Source organism: Emericellopsis atlantica, assembly GCF_019669845.1.
Source record: "Emericellopsis atlantica unplaced genomic scaffold F5Z01scaffold_22, whole genome shotgun sequence".
NCBI classification, from domain to species: domain Eukaryota; kingdom Fungi; phylum Ascomycota; class Sordariomycetes; order Hypocreales; family Bionectriaceae; genus Emericellopsis; species Emericellopsis atlantica.
The window spans coordinates 338,232-351,571 of NW_025764724.1; the positions used below are offsets into that span (position 1 = coordinate 338,232).

A 13,340-nucleotide genomic window follows, 5' to 3' on the forward strand; every position below is an offset into this window, starting at 1 on the left:
AGACAAGTCACGCCCATCCGTCCCCACCAAGGAGCGATGCATCACTCTTCTCCCAGGGGTGCTCTACTCCGACCTTGCGGATCAGCTCTTCATGCTGCGCGCTGCGGGGTGACACCTTGAAGCGGAACTTGGATGGATGATTCAAGATGCCATGCGTACCATGGACCTGGACTGGAATCTTGTTCCCCGCTGCTTCGACAGCGTGCTCCATGTTGAATGTGGCCAAGACCTGGACAATGTTGAGGTAGATGCTCGCATCAGCAAAATGTCGGCCCGGACAGACCCTGCGTCCGTACCCAAAAGCATCGCTCCCTGGATCCGGCTCGTCTCGCGACTTCAGGAAGCGCTCTGGGTCAAAGACCTCCGGGGACGAGTACACCTCTGAGTCGTGCAGAAACCACCAGACGCGATGTCCCCACGACACGGTCAATCTCTTCCTGCGCCTTGCGCTGGACTTCGGGCCATTGAATCATGGCCAGGGTGAAGGTGGTCAGGACAACAACAGTCGTGTCCGAGGCCCCGCCGTAGAGGCTCGCCGCTGTCCAGACGATACACTCTGCGTCCTCATAGCTCAGCTGCGGGACACCCGGGGCGTCGTTCACGGTGACAAAGGACTCGATGGCCTTGGATATGTACGAGGTCTTGGCCCGGCCGGCCTCCATCTGGCGCTGGACAAACTGGAAGGGGACGTAGCCGACGTCTCGGATGGTCTTGCGCCACCGACGGGCGATTTTCTTGAATTGCAACCCGGGGAAGGACTCGGGGAGGTAGCCCAGGATGGGGAACAGGTCAACGGACCAGGCCAGGCCAGGGGCACAGGCGCGAGAGAGAACTCGTTCATCATGCGCTCGATGAGGTCAACGAGGACGTCGGGCCTGTGAGGCTCGATGGTGTAGTCATAGGTCATCTTGAGGGTGTGGTCTCCTTTGCCGAACAAATCGCTGTTGTATTCGCTACATGAAGGACGCTATTAACGATAGTAGAGCCCAGCCCCAACGATTCCCAACCCGATTATTATTCCCGCGAATGCAGCAACGACCTAATGACCGTTAGCTTAAGTTCATATTCGCCTAATTAGTATATTTACCCATCCAACGTTGCGCATGAAGGCCACTGTCTCGCTATACACATCTCCAATAACGATGTATGCGACCTGTTAAACATAAGTATACTTCCAATAACTATATTGAAGGTAAAACACATACCACAGCAAGCGAATTCTTTGCACACTATGCGAGGAACCATAAAATGTGGTGCCCAGCGGAGGCAATGTTGAGCGTCGCTTGGTGCGAAAAGCCACATGCACGTAGTACCCATAGTAGGTTGTAGATCTTTGGCCTCATATTGTTCGTCTCCTCAGCGATTCTTGGTACGAGCTTCAAGAGGAAGCCCTCCAATTCTTCGAGCGTTAAGTCGCCGACTTTCTTTGGGGCTTGGTTGGGTGTCATTGTATCAGGTTGACGGTGGTAGGTTGTAATTGATTGTGGTTGCTTGTGATATATCGAGCGGAATTCGTTGGCAGAGTGAAAATGTTGTTGTTGTAAAGTCTTGATGGAAGAGGTGGTAAAAGGTGAGGCTTTATGCCTGGTAAATAATGGTAGTTTTAGAGTTTCATTTAGAGTTCTGTTGAGAGTTTTGATGACAGCGTGGCAGAGAGCAATGGCCAGTGTTGGAAGAAAGAAGGAGAACATGGTACGTGTCTGGTTGCTAAGCAGCGCAGAGTAGTGATAATACTGTATAGATCTTGTGTGTAAAGGGGCTTGTGAAGATATGACTTTCCCAGCCTGGAACTGTTGGGACAGTCCAGGAGATATCCTTGGACGAGGAAGGCCTCCAATCCATGACTTACGACATTGGACATGAATATCACGAACTAGCGTCGCCCTCGCCGTCTTCTTGTCGGCTTTCGCAGCCTGGATGTTGATATCAAGAACCAACTGCAGGCCATCCTGCAAGCGAGATGCCCAATGCTTTGAGCTTTGGCCAGCGTGATACCAGAAGACTGATAGCATCGAGGAAGTCATGCTGCTCGACGTGTCAAGACGCTTTGACGTTCGTTGCCACAATGGTCCCGGCAATGGTCCCATTGGCCGTGTTCACATGGGATCTGGCGGCGGTCAACAGTCCGCGGCCTTTCTTGAGGCACGAGAGCAGAGAAGATGGTGGGTGGGATCCAGCTGCCCGGTCCCTGGCCAGCGAAGCAATGTAAAGTGAGGGATAAGAGGATGGTCCGTGTGCATACACGCCGAGATGGGAAGCGAAGCTGATGCGGTTCGCAGTCATACTCGCCAGCTTTTTGGCCTCGAGGAGAGGCCGTGGCAACTGGCACTTGAAGTCCCCAGAATTTCCTTGACCTCGATAATGGAAACCACGTACACAAGTTTGACTGAAGACTCGATTTCTGCGCTATCCAGGAACGGGCAGGATCTCTGTGTTACATAGATCTGGAGGCTTGCTTGTCGAATGCATGTCATCGACCTCGAGTTGGCTTGGCTCAACGCCCCCTCTTCTCCGTGTCCCTTTCAAGACCTTGCCGGAGCTTTGTCCCGTCATTATCATGGCGCGTAACAGTGATCTGTGCTCTGATGCATGACAATTGACCTGTTCCCACGGTCGTGCAGACTGCAGCAGTGCAGCGCAGAGCCAAGACGTTGATCACCCTTGTCGATTGGATCGTCAGAATCCCGCAACCAGTTTCCTGGGACGAGAAAACGGCCAACAATACCCAAATGGTCATCCCCCCCGTCCAACTACAATGGCTCTTTGTTCACCTTGCATAATGTGCCATGTGCGTTCCTATTCATGCCGCTATCTGCCAATGAGATTGATGTATCGGGACCGCATCGATGCGGAACGACTCCAAATACCTGGAGCTTGGGCAACACACTCATACAGGGCCAGCCACACATCTTGAATCGCGGGAGCGGACCGACGCTCCCGCCCATCCAAGCTCCTGCACGGACTTCAGACGGATTGACGCTGGGCGAACACGAAGGTTGGGCCGCGAGAGAGTTGATGAGCGAACATGAAGACACACGTCAATGCAGCTTCCTTATCCAACATCAGGGGGGAGAGGTGACGTGGATCAATGCGACGAGAGTCTATAAGAAAGGGATGCCCTTCCTGGACGAAGAGGTTTGTTTGCTCGCAGACTCCCAAGCAACAGCTCACAACTCATCAAGTAAACCACACTTCACAGAAACACCATCTCTCCTCCCTTTCATCATGTCTCTTGACTCTTTCTCAGCCGTTCTGAAGCCCCTGGATGCGAGCGAGATCCCAGGATTCTTCTCCCGCTACCCGGTGGGCATCAGCGTGGAAGCTGATCGCATCACCAAGGCCCTCCGCCAAATCGGCATCGAGGCGACAATGCCCGACACGAGGGAGCGCCACCGTGCCAAGGTGAGGCAGGCCAGCCCCTATGGCGACCCATTTTCCATCTGCCACTGCTCTGCCTTCCCTGACAGGCTAGAGCTTGTTGGATATATCATTGAGATCCTGTGGATCCACGATGGTCAGTATTCCACATTGCCCCTTGAATGGCGGAAGAGACTCTAATCCACTCAGATATCATCGAGGAACTCGACCACAGCATCGTGAGTCCGGCTGACACCCAGCTCAGACGACCAATGCTGACCAGTCGCAGGCCATGAAGGAGCACGAGCTCCTTGCCCAGATGCTGACGGTCGACATTGACCCGTCCACCTTTGCGGCTGTGAACCGCAGACAGAGTGCACTGGCACGCATCCTCCGACTGGCCATTGACATGGATCCTGCTCAAGGTCCCGCCCTCGTCAAGACGCTGCAGACCTACCTCGAGGCATACGACAGCACCAGCGTCAACTTTGACAAGTTTGAGGAGTACAGCGCCTTTCGCATCCTCAACTCTGGCTACGCGTACGTCCTCATGGTCTCTTTGCATGTCGAAAGTGATTTCAATTACTGACAAGCGCTCGCAGCATGTCCTCCTTCCTGATGCGCTGGGGCATGGGGTTCGACCTCTCGGAGGAGTACGCCCAGGTCAAGGAGTACGACATGGCGATCGCCAGCGCTGCCGGTCTGACCAACGACTACTTTAGCTGGAACGTGGAGAAAAACCAGCCGACGGACCGCGTCCGCAACGGCGTCGACGTGCTTCGTCGTGAGCTCAAGCTCTCCGACAGCGCGGCCATGACCATGCTGGCTGGTGTCATTGTCGACGAGGAGCGCCGTGCCGTCAAGCTCAAGCAGGCTCTCTTCAAGCAGGAGCCCTCAGAGAGGGTGCTCCAGTACTGCACGGCGATTGAGCTGTTTGCTGGTGGGAGCTGCTACTGGCAGGCGACTGCGCCTCGTTACCAGGTGCAGGAAGCTTGATGTGATGGCCTTTGGTGAAGATGGTTGGACCAGATAGAACTTGAATGATAGACATGCTGATTGACGGAACCTTTTCGTGAATGCGCCCATCTTCTACTCGATTGTTAGCCCAGGGTTCGACGGACTCGACGCGATGATGGCTTAGGCGATGTCTGCTGTGATCGACCAGCGGTCAACATTGTATGAGAACATACAGGGGTCAATTGAAGACACCGAGTAAGATCAACAAAGCCGCGATCTCTTTCACATATGATGGCTCGGCTGTCGAAGACTTTGCCAGATCCATCACACACAAAGCACATTCGAATCCGCCCAAAGCCGGTGTAAGTCAATTCGGCTTTCGGCTCTGGGCGCAGCCGCAGATGGCGCCGCAAGAGGCTCCATAATTGCCGGTTAGCGTCGGTGTCGGGACCGGCCGCGGCTCTCTGAGTCGTCCGTGTGCGATAAAAGTTACGTTCGGGGATCCGTCGCCAAGCACCGTCATCAATGGTGAGGTGCATAGTACTCAAGCAAATTTTGCATGTGCTCCATGTCCATGGTCTAGCTTCCATACATATACGGCGGCTGTTCCCAGGCGCTAGGGACAAGATGCCTGGTGGTTTTGGAGGTTTTGGTACAGGTCAGGCATTGACGTTCAACTCGTCCAGTCACTCGAGATTCAACAGCTCGAGTGCTTCTCATCAGTATTCACTGGTGATCCTGTCAAAGAGATCTGCTACACATTTTTTGCCTATGAAATAAACGATTATTTACGACTACTTCTCATCTGAATCACCACGATATTACACAATGACTACCAGACCTTTTCGAGCCATCATCGTGGGTGGTTGCCCCGTGGGCCTGACAGCCGCCCATGCCTTCGCCTTGGCCAAAATTGACTTTGTCGTCCTCGAGGCTCGCAACACATGTACACCCGATGCTGGGTCAAGTCTGGTCCTGAACCCCGCCTCTCTACGGATCTTCCACCAGTTGGGTCTGGAGGAGAAGGCCAGACAGGCATCAGCAGAGCATGAGCGGGCCGTTCTCGTGAGATACGATGGTAAGGTCAGAAAGGATGTCAGACCGTTCCATGCTTTCGACGAAAGGTAGTTCCTTCATGCTTTTCTTTTGCTTGCTTCATACTGACTTTTCGCAGCGTGGGACAGAGGCCCATGACCTTCCATCGACAGGACGTCCTAAAGATTCTGCTCGACAACCTATCCCCTGCCGCTCGCGAAAAGGTCCACACGAGCAAGAAAGTTGTTGATGTAAACTCTACAGCCGACGGCGTAACTGTATTCTGTGCGGACGGCTCAACTTATGAAGGATCCGTCGTCATCGGGGCAGATGGCGTGTACAGCAAGACACGCGGTTTCATGCGCAGACTCGCCCTTGAAGCGTCGCCGTCAGCTCCTGTCAACGCTGAGAAGCCTTACACTGCATACTATAAATGTATGTGGGGGACCGTCCCTATCCCGCCCGGCTTGAACCCAGGCGACCACCTCGACTGTCACTCTGACTCGGGGGTGTCCTCCATGTTCCTCACCGGCAAGGACAGGGGCTGGTTCTTCCTCTTCGGCCTTCTCGACGCCCCCACGCAGGATCGGAGGGACTATGATGAAAAGGACATGGAGGCGTATGCAGAGGAGCTCAAGAGCCTGCACATTGGCCCCGGGATTGCCTTTGGGGACATCTGGCCCACGAGGCACAGCGCTGGCATGTCCAACCTCGACGAGGGCGTCTTGGAGCACTGGAGCTGGGGCAGGGTCGTCATGGCAGGCGACTCGGCGCACAAGGTCACCCCCAATGCTGGCTGGGGGCTGAACTCGGGCATCCAGGATGTCGCCGTCTTGACGAACAAGATTGCAGCGCTTCTCGGGACGACGCAGGACACGGAGCCCACACTGCCGCAATTGGAGACGGTTTTTGGCGAGTACCAGGAGGCACGCAAAGACAACATGCAGGCTGTGTTTGAGTTCTCTGCGACGCAGACACGGCAGTCTGCGAGGGACAGGAGCTGGTCGGGGCGGATTCACTGGCTCGTTGAGGCGGTGACGACCGTGATACCCAAGTTTGACTGGTTCATGATCAGGTACAAGGGATCGAAGCTGGTCAGCGCCGGACATGCTCTAGACTTTCTTGGGGGTGTAGAGCCTTTCTCGGGTGCCATGCCATGGGCTCATCCCATCCGCCCCATCAACATGAAGACATGATGCATCGAGGAAGTCATATGCTGGGCCAGGTTTGATACTGAGGAACTTTGCGTCAGACAGACGACCAAAAAAATCAAGAAAAGATTATATTTGACTTGCCATACCCTGCCCATCTGGTGAGAACAATTTAACGAATAGCTCAATATGAACATCGAAATCTGTCAAGTTGTAAAGCATTAGCTCGTGATCTGACAGGTGATGAAGGCTCCACACGCCAGCGACATCACGCCGGTCCACACTGGCGCCATCTCCTTTCCTGCTTCATAATTGTCAGCAAGCTGCAAACTTTAGGCGTCATTTACGGCGTCATGTATCAAAATGAACGTGGTCATTGCGCCGCCAGGGGAAAACACCATTCAGCTGCTGCCCATGCGGCAAACGGCTGAGGCCAAGGTTCACTCGGAGGATTGGACAGGCGTGACCGGCGCGAAAGAGCGGCGGAAGTTGCAGAATCGACTCAATCAAAGAGCGCGCAGTGAGTTTTTGTCTGACTCAATCCAGATTGAGACGCTGAAGGGCAGCCAGGGCGGAGATTGAGGCAACGAAACGACGCCGAGGGCGATGCTCCCCTATCAGGTAGCCAACAACCAGAAGAGATCGACCAACTTGCAGTCACGCTCGGGGCACTGCACCTCGTGTCCCGTGAGGGGCAACCACAGTTGGTCCAGGGAAGAGGTCGATCCAAGCCTTTTCTTCTCAGCGTAGGGGACGCGCCGAGCAGCGAGAGGACGCTGGAGCAGCTCAGGAGACAGGCCGAGCAGGCGTATTTCAGCACGGGGATGGGCAGCCCAGCGCACGGCAGCCTCACCACCATTGTACGCTTCAATGTATTCGACGGCCTGGCACGCAACGCAGCACTGCTGCGAATCGGGGACGAGTGGCTGATGAAGCGCACGACTTCAAAGTTTTACAACCGACCAGCGTCGTCTGACACGTCACTGCCACCCAACATGGTGCCTACACCACTGCAACGGTCGACACCTCACCATCCTTGGATTGACCTGTTGCCTTCGCCGAGGATGCGCGACAACTTCTTGATTGCTGCGCACTCTCTCGTGGGCACGGTCGACGAGGACTTGTTGTGTCGTGACATTGTGGATGTCGGGGCAGGTCACGGCGTGGAGCACGCAGCGTTGATTGTGTGGGGTGACGCCTGGGACCAGAAAAGATGGGAGGCGACCGAGGGCTTCATCAACAGATGGGGGTGGCTCCTTGCTGGGTGCCCTGAGATTCTCGAGGGCACGAACGCGAGAAGAAGGGAGCGAGGGTTGAAGACGTTCCAGTTCAAAGTATAGGGTAGCTCAGAGCAGCTGTCCCAGACCACGTTGCTGCCTGTGGCGCAGCGTCGTCATCAAGCACGTCAGCCACACTCAGCTACTACGCTTTGGGACACCTTGCCCCTCCAAACTACCCCAACCAACCTTGCTAGCTGGCTCAGTGAACTCTCACATGCCCAGTTTGCCCACCCAACCACGAGCACCGTCATCATGACCACCCTTTCCACTTCCACACGAACTTTCGATTTCCAAATACTTCACTTGAAGTTTGGAGATACTATCTTAAGCCCACCGACCTGAATATTCCCCTTGCGGCAGGGCTTGCTGCAAGCACAAAGACTCCCCAAATGTCCAGCTTTGGATCTGGTGGTGATGCCCCACGTGCGTCCTCTCCATCCAACAGCTTCTACGCCATGAGTGACGACGATGAAGGCGACTACAACACCATCATGCACACGCGATCCGGGAGAGGTGTGAAGCTCCTGTTTGCAAAGAGCAAAGTCTACATCCACCCCAGCCCTTCCGCAAAAGATAATATACCCGGCTACATTGCCCTCTTACAACAGAAGCCTTCGCCGAATACATCCTCATCTACGCATGAGACCAGCTCGTCTGCCTCGGCCGATCTGCTCCTGGCATGGGTTCCCGAATCATCCCTCGGCGAGTCGGAGAGCATGTACGTAAAGGTCGACGCATACAGCGACGGCGACTCGCCTCCAAAACAAACGTACCTCGTGCCCCCGCCTCCCACGGTCACGACCAGCGTCGGCTCCCTGGCCGCTGGGTATTCCTTCGCCGTACCGATCAATGCGATATACTCATTGCAAGTCCGACCCCCGAGTCTCGGCTGGTGGTACGGATCCATCATTGTCAACTCCCGCGCCGGCGACAGTTTCCCTGCGCTCTTCTTCCACGACAATGAATGCCAGAGCACCATGCAGCAGAAGAAGAAGCTCACAAAAGATACGTTTGATCCCTTTGGAGAGCATGGACAGATGTTCTGGGGTGGCGACGAGATCGTCCGCTGGCTACGACGGTACGTCAAGGTCGAGAGGTCGGGAGCCGAGCCAAATATCTTCCTCATCGACCCGAGCGCCGAGGACATGGAAGCCTTTGGCAACAAGCCCACCTCGTCCAAGAAGCAGGGCGCGAACGCGAGAGGCGATGCAGAGATGGACCCTTTTGTTAAGTTCTTCAAGGAGACCGGCTGGAATCTCATGAACCAGTTCAGCAAGGTGACAACTTTTACCCGGAGGACAGCCCAAGACATCGCCGAGAACTCAAACTTGCCGCCCCAGGTCAAGAATCTGCTCAAAACGCCCGAGGTCCAGACATTGCAGGATGAGTTCGACAGTGCCCGAGTATACCTGGCGCGGTGGGCCATGGGCATCGCTGAGCAGAGTGAGCGTGAGAGGAACCGGCGGATGTGGACTGCGAAAGACGTGATGGAACTGGAGGACACGGAACTCGGCGAGTTCGAACTCTTGGAGAGCAGCAGCGCTCTGTCCATGGAAGACAGGCGGAAGCCGGTCACTATGAAGGAGTGGAAGTCCTTCTTCGACCCAGACAGCGGTCGTCTCGCGGTGACCATTGACGAGGTGAAGGATCGCGTCTTCCATGGCGGGCTGGACCCTGAAGATGGTGTCCGAAAGGAGGCCTGGCTATTCCTGCTTGGTGTTTACGACTGGTACGGCACCGCAGATGACCGCAAGGCTCAGCTGGCGTCGCTGCGAGACCAATACTACAAGCTCAAGCTGTCATGGTGGGAGCGTCTCGAGGGTGAGGGTGGCGAAGGCGAAACAGGTGAATGGTGGCGCGAGCAAAAGGGGCGCATCGGTAAGACCAACGAGACCGCATCCCGGAGAAGATTGACTGACATTGTGCAGAGAAGGATGTCCACCGTACGGATCGCCACGTGCCCATCTTTGCAGGGGAGGACACTCCCCATCCCGACCCGAACTCGCCATTTGCCGAGACAGGCACAAACGTCCATCTCGAGCAGATGAAGGAAATGCTCCTGACGTACAATGAGTACAACAAGGACCTAGGCTACGTGCAGGGCATGTCTGACCTCCTCGCGCCCCTCTACGCCGTCATCCAGGACGATGCAGTCGCCTTTTGGGCGTTCCAGAAGTTCATGGAGAGAATGGAGCGCAACTTTCTGCGTGATCAGTCAGGCATGCGCAACCAACTCTTGACCCTCGACCAGCTCGTTCACTTTATGGACCCCAAGCTCTGGGACCACCTACAGAGCGCCGACAGCACCAACTTCTTTTTCTTCTTCAGGATGCTCCTGGTCTGGTACAAACGTGAGTTTGAGTGGCTAGACATTCTACGGCTCTGGGAAGGCCTGTGGACAGACTACATGAGCGCCAATTTCCATCTCTTCATCGCGCTGGCAATATTGGAGAAGCATCGAGACGTTATCATGACGCACCTCAAGGCCTTTGACGAGGTTCTCAAGTACAGTAAGTTTGATCGTTCACGTCTGGCTGTTGCATGCCGAGCTAACCCGGTGTAGTCAACGAGCTGAGCAACACCATGGATCTCCAGGCCACACTGATCAAGGCCGAAGCCCTCTTCCGTCGCTTCCAGCGCTTGGTAGAGGCAGTAGACAAGAAGCCCAACTTCCCCGGTCCGCGAAAAACGTCGGCTTCATCGATCCCCACGATCTCAGACGGGCCAAGCTCGACCAATGGTCGACCCGACAGCAGCGCAGCCCCAAACAAGGGCAATGGCAAGGGCAAGGGTAAAGAGGAGGAGGCAAAGGTCATCACGCCTGAGCTGCGGAAGCTACTGAGCCGACAGGTGGAGGTCCTGCCACGCACGACAGTTGCGCAGAAGGGCGACGGTATGCCGTTGAGGTAGCAACAGCACAAGACTTGTATAGTATGGCAGGGCGTCTTGACACATATTTAAGCGAGGGGCGGCGTTCCAGTGCTTTAAGGGGGGTCATACATTGCCTTTCGGCTATATACCGCATCTAATGTCAAGAGAAGTAGAGTTTCTTATACTTCAAAATACGGATTCAAATTTCCCAATAGAACGCCTTGCTATAGTCACATGCAGATGAGCAACGCCAAAGACCCGGCCACTTCGTCCGCTATCTATATCCGCGTGGGTTGCTTGGCAGCCCTTGCCGTCGACCAGCGCTGGGTAGTCCAGACTTCCCACCACCGCCGCCGCCACCACCGCCGCTATAGTCATCGCCATTCGACCAGGGCGCATTCGCACTCATGTGCGGTGCACCACCACCACCGCCGCGATCGTCATAGCCGCCAGAAGCTCCTGCGGGCGGAGCTTGGTAGGCGCTCTGCCCACCCTGTTGTGGACTCCCCGACCGAGCCCCCCAAAGCCTCTGCTTTAGCCGATCCTGAGCTGACGAGCCACCGCCCCCGGAGGGCGAGGGTGCCAACGATACATTCGACGTCGAGTGAACACTGTGAATACTCCCCGCACGGCCCCCAGTCTGTGGCCGATCGTCCAGTCTCTGCATCAACCCAGGCTGTCCTCCGCCCCCTCTCCCACCGCCACCGGCCCGCAAGCTCTGTGGCACTTGCTGCTGCTGCTGCTGGCCGCCATTGTTGTCCCACAGACTGCTGAGACCACCACCTCCTGGCTGCGGGCCCCTCTGCTGTTGCTGCTGTTGCTGCATTGGTCCATTCCCCGACTGCGCGTACAGCGGCTGGACGGACTGCTGCGGTGGCGCCTTGGGGTCAGGGGGCAGCCATGGCGGGAAGGGGCGGCCTTTCTCTGTGTAGTAGTTTCGCAGCACGCGGGTGACGTGCGTGTCGTCTTCGGTGTCGCCGTCGGCTTCCGAGGCGAGGAGTGTCGAGCGGAGATTGGAGATTTGTGACGAGGTTTTGGTTAGGAGGTTGGAGTACCAGGAAGTCATGGTGAGGGACGCCCCCTGGGTGGTGAGGCGACCGGCTGCGAGTAGGTCGTGCAATGGCTCGGTGGTACAGTATTTTGGTGGCCTGTCGGTAGAAGGTGTGCTACTTTGTGCTCAACCGTGGCGTGTGGTCGAGGTTGGGAATGGTGGTGGTCACCGAGGAGAGTTGAGCAGTCGCTGGCCGGCCAGCATGACGTGGGGTTTGACCACCGTCTGGGACCCACCGATGCGGTTTAGCGCTGCTGCTTCACCACGCAAACTTCAGGGACTTTTATGCAAACGAAGATTTAATTATCACATTGTCCAATTGTCTTCACAGTCAAGTGGTGCAGATGTTAAGATGCGATAATCCCAGCCTCAGAGTTCAAAGAAGATTCGATAGAAGATTGATGACGTTGAAATATGAAATTCTTTTCCTCCCTCAGCGCCAAACGCCAACAATGCAACATATACACCGGAGCATGTACAGACCATCACCAGTCCAGATCGTTGGTGAGAGCGGGCAGCTTCTCCTTCTGCTTCTCCTGCTTGAGCTTCTTGGCCGGTACCTTGGCGGCGCGAGCCCTCTTGCGCTTGAGGCTGGCCTTGGCCGACTCGTCCTCGCTGTCCTCATCCTCATCATCGTCCTCTTCGTCGTCCTCGTCCGCCTCCTCGTCAAACCAGTCCTGGAAGTCGTCCAGCTCCTCGTCGCTCTCGTCAATGTCCGAGACGTACTGCACCGCCTTCTCCGGATCATCGACCTCGCTGTCGAGCTCGTCCTCGTCATCCTCATCAATGCCCTCGTCCAGATCCTCGTCGCGCTGGCCCTCGCCGTCCTTCTCCATGGCATTGAGTACCTTCTTCCAGATGTCCTCACTGACGTTGAGTGGCTGGTCACCGTACGCGCCCTGTCGCAAGCGGTCCAGCAGCTCCCTCTCAATGGTCTTCTCGAGCTTGGCCGCGCGCTCGGCCTTGCGCTCCCTCGTAGCCTCCCTGTGGCGCACCTTGGGCGCCAGCTTGGGTACGAGCTTCTCGCCCAGGCGTTCCTCTTGCGCGGCGATCCTCCTCATGCGGATGGCCACCTGTGTCAGCCGCGTGAGACGCTGCTTGCATTTGTGTGTCGTAAAGTTGGGCCAGTACGCCAGTCGCTCGTCAATCTGCTCGAGGGCGCGGGTGTAGTTGTTGGACAGCTTGATCTTCTCCCACCATTTGGACGGCATGTGCGCGCGCTCGGCCGTCTTGATGTACAGGTACAGCGTGGCCTTGGTGGGGTGCTTGCGCACGGTGGCATAGCGAGAGTTGGCGAGCGGACATGACTGACGGTTGCAGAGACCGGTGACGTTGTATTCGTTGCGGCAGAAGTTCTGCTTCTTGTCCGTTCTGTAGAGGTCCTTGGTTAGTGACAGTGTCCTCGTGGGAATGGGGGATCACGAGCTCTCTCTTACTTTAACTTAAAGGAGCAGAACTGCTGGTTGATGATTTGCCAGATAATCTCGTCAGACGCCATCTTCACAATTACTATCCAGGATTGAGATCCTGATAGCAAAAAAAGACGAGGAGACGATGGTGTTCACACGCAAAACGCAGAGGAAGAGTTGGCGAATTTCAGCGGGGCCACCAGTAGGTTTTCTTCTGTCCCAACTTTCT

The 13,340-nt window shown here is 55.8% G+C and overlaps 8 protein-coding genes across 8 annotated transcripts; 4 read left to right on the top strand and 4 right to left on the bottom strand.

Moving 5' to 3' along the window:
- Window positions 1–7: 7 nt before the first annotated feature.
- On the bottom strand, window positions 8–907 carry F5Z01DRAFT_676181 (cytochrome P450; the record flags this gene model as incomplete). The annotated part of the gene is made up of 3 exons (XM_046265224.1): window positions 8–381; window positions 425–758; window positions 818–907. The coding sequence occupies 3 exons, from the start codon at window positions 905–907 to the stop codon at window positions 8–10; spliced, it is 798 nt and encodes a 265-aa protein (XP_046116224.1).
- A 122-nt stretch (window positions 908–1,029) lies between these two features.
- On the bottom strand, window positions 1,030–2,183 carry F5Z01DRAFT_240901 (uncharacterized protein). The gene is made up of 2 exons (XM_046258401.1): window positions 1,206–2,183; window positions 1,030–1,153 (listed from the first exon to the last, which is right to left on the bottom strand). Exon 1 carries the CDS (start codon window positions 2,085–2,087, stop codon window positions 1,230–1,232), a length of 858 nt encoding a protein of 285 aa, XP_046116225.1. The 5' UTR covers window positions 2,088–2,183; the 3' UTR covers window positions 1,030–1,153; window positions 1,206–1,229.
- A 1,042-nt stretch (window positions 2,184–3,225) lies between these two features.
- Window positions 3,226–4,650, top strand: F5Z01DRAFT_691062 (isoprenoid synthase domain-containing protein; the record flags this gene model as incomplete). Its single annotated transcript, XM_046266143.1, has 4 exons — window positions 3,226–3,514; window positions 3,568–3,596; window positions 3,647–3,897; window positions 3,960–4,650. The coding sequence occupies 4 exons, from the start codon at window positions 3,226–3,228 to the stop codon at window positions 4,351–4,353; spliced, it is 963 nt and encodes a 320-aa protein (XP_046116226.1). The 3' UTR covers window positions 4,354–4,650.
- A 388-nt stretch (window positions 4,651–5,038) lies between these two features.
- Window positions 5,039–6,704, top strand: F5Z01DRAFT_241275 (uncharacterized protein). Its single transcript, XM_046258407.1, has 2 exons — window positions 5,039–5,438; window positions 5,489–6,704. The coding sequence occupies exons 1-2, from the start codon at window positions 5,143–5,145 to the stop codon at window positions 6,543–6,545; spliced, it is 1,353 nt and encodes a 450-aa protein (XP_046116227.1). The 5' UTR covers window positions 5,039–5,142; the 3' UTR covers window positions 6,546–6,704.
- Window positions 6,705–8,005, top strand: F5Z01DRAFT_241096 (uncharacterized protein). Its single transcript, XM_046258403.1, has 2 exons — window positions 6,705–7,020; window positions 7,071–8,005. Exons 1-2 carry the CDS (start codon window positions 6,864–6,866, stop codon window positions 7,838–7,840), a joined length of 927 nt encoding a protein of 308 aa, XP_046116228.1. The 5' UTR covers window positions 6,705–6,863; the 3' UTR covers window positions 7,841–8,005.
- Window positions 8,006–10,808, top strand: F5Z01DRAFT_241108 (putative GTPase activating protein). The gene is made up of 3 exons (XM_046258404.1): window positions 8,006–9,658; window positions 9,709–10,290; window positions 10,344–10,808. Exons 1-3 carry the CDS (start codon window positions 8,170–8,172, stop codon window positions 10,688–10,690), a joined length of 2,418 nt encoding a protein of 805 aa, XP_046116229.1. The 5' UTR covers window positions 8,006–8,169; the 3' UTR covers window positions 10,691–10,808.
- On the bottom strand, window positions 10,762–11,882 carry F5Z01DRAFT_241120 (Sec1-binding region of Mso1-domain-containing protein). The gene has a single exon (XM_046258405.1). It carries the CDS (start codon window positions 11,715–11,717, stop codon window positions 10,926–10,928), a length of 792 nt encoding a protein of 263 aa, XP_046116230.1. The 5' UTR covers window positions 11,718–11,882; the 3' UTR covers window positions 10,762–10,925.
- On the bottom strand, window positions 11,863–13,340 carry F5Z01DRAFT_241139 (putative MAK16 protein). The gene is made up of 2 exons (XM_046258406.1): window positions 13,139–13,340; window positions 11,863–13,073 (listed from the first exon to the last, which is right to left on the bottom strand). Exons 1-2 carry the CDS (start codon window positions 13,198–13,200, stop codon window positions 12,188–12,190), a joined length of 948 nt encoding a protein of 315 aa, XP_046116231.1. The 5' UTR covers window positions 13,201–13,340; the 3' UTR covers window positions 11,863–12,187.

Excerpts from the sequence above, each read along its gene's own strand:
- F5Z01DRAFT_241096 (XM_046258403.1), top strand. The coding sequence starts at position 6,864 with ATGAACGTGGTCATTGCGCCGCCAGGGGAAAACACCATTCAGCTGCTG. Across the intron at positions 7,021-7,070 it reads ACTCAATCAAAGAGCGCGCA|GGCGGAGATTGAGGCAACGA; the intron begins GTGAGTTTTTGT and ends AAGGGCAGCCAG.
- F5Z01DRAFT_240901 (XM_046258401.1), bottom strand. The coding sequence starts at position 2,087 with ATGGGACCATTGCCGGGACCATTGTGGCAACGAACGTCAAAGCGTCTT.
- F5Z01DRAFT_241120 (XM_046258405.1), bottom strand. The coding sequence starts at position 11,717 with ATGACTTCCTGGTACTCCAACCTCCTAACCAAAACCTCGTCACAAATC.
- F5Z01DRAFT_241108 (XM_046258404.1), top strand. The coding sequence starts at position 8,170 with ATGTCCAGCTTTGGATCTGGTGGTGATGCCCCACGTGCGTCCTCTCCA. Across the intron at positions 9,659-9,708 it reads CGAGCAAAAGGGGCGCATCG|AGAAGGATGTCCACCGTACG; the intron begins GTAAGACCAACG and ends GACATTGTGCAG. Across the intron at positions 10,291-10,343 it reads TGACGAGGTTCTCAAGTACA|TCAACGAGCTGAGCAACACC; the intron begins GTAAGTTTGATC and ends AACCCGGTGTAG.
- F5Z01DRAFT_241275 (XM_046258407.1), top strand. The coding sequence starts at position 5,143 with ATGACTACCAGACCTTTTCGAGCCATCATCGTGGGTGGTTGCCCCGTG. Across the intron at positions 5,439-5,488 it reads TTCCATGCTTTCGACGAAAG|CGTGGGACAGAGGCCCATGA; the intron begins GTAGTTCCTTCA and ends GACTTTTCGCAG.
- F5Z01DRAFT_241139 (XM_046258406.1), bottom strand. The coding sequence starts at position 13,200 with ATGGCGTCTGACGAGATTATCTGGCAAATCATCAACCAGCAGTTCTGC. Across the intron at positions 13,074-13,138 it reads TTCTGCTCCTTTAAGTTAAA|AACGGACAAGAAGCAGAACT; the intron begins GTAAGAGAGAGC and ends GGACCTCTACAG.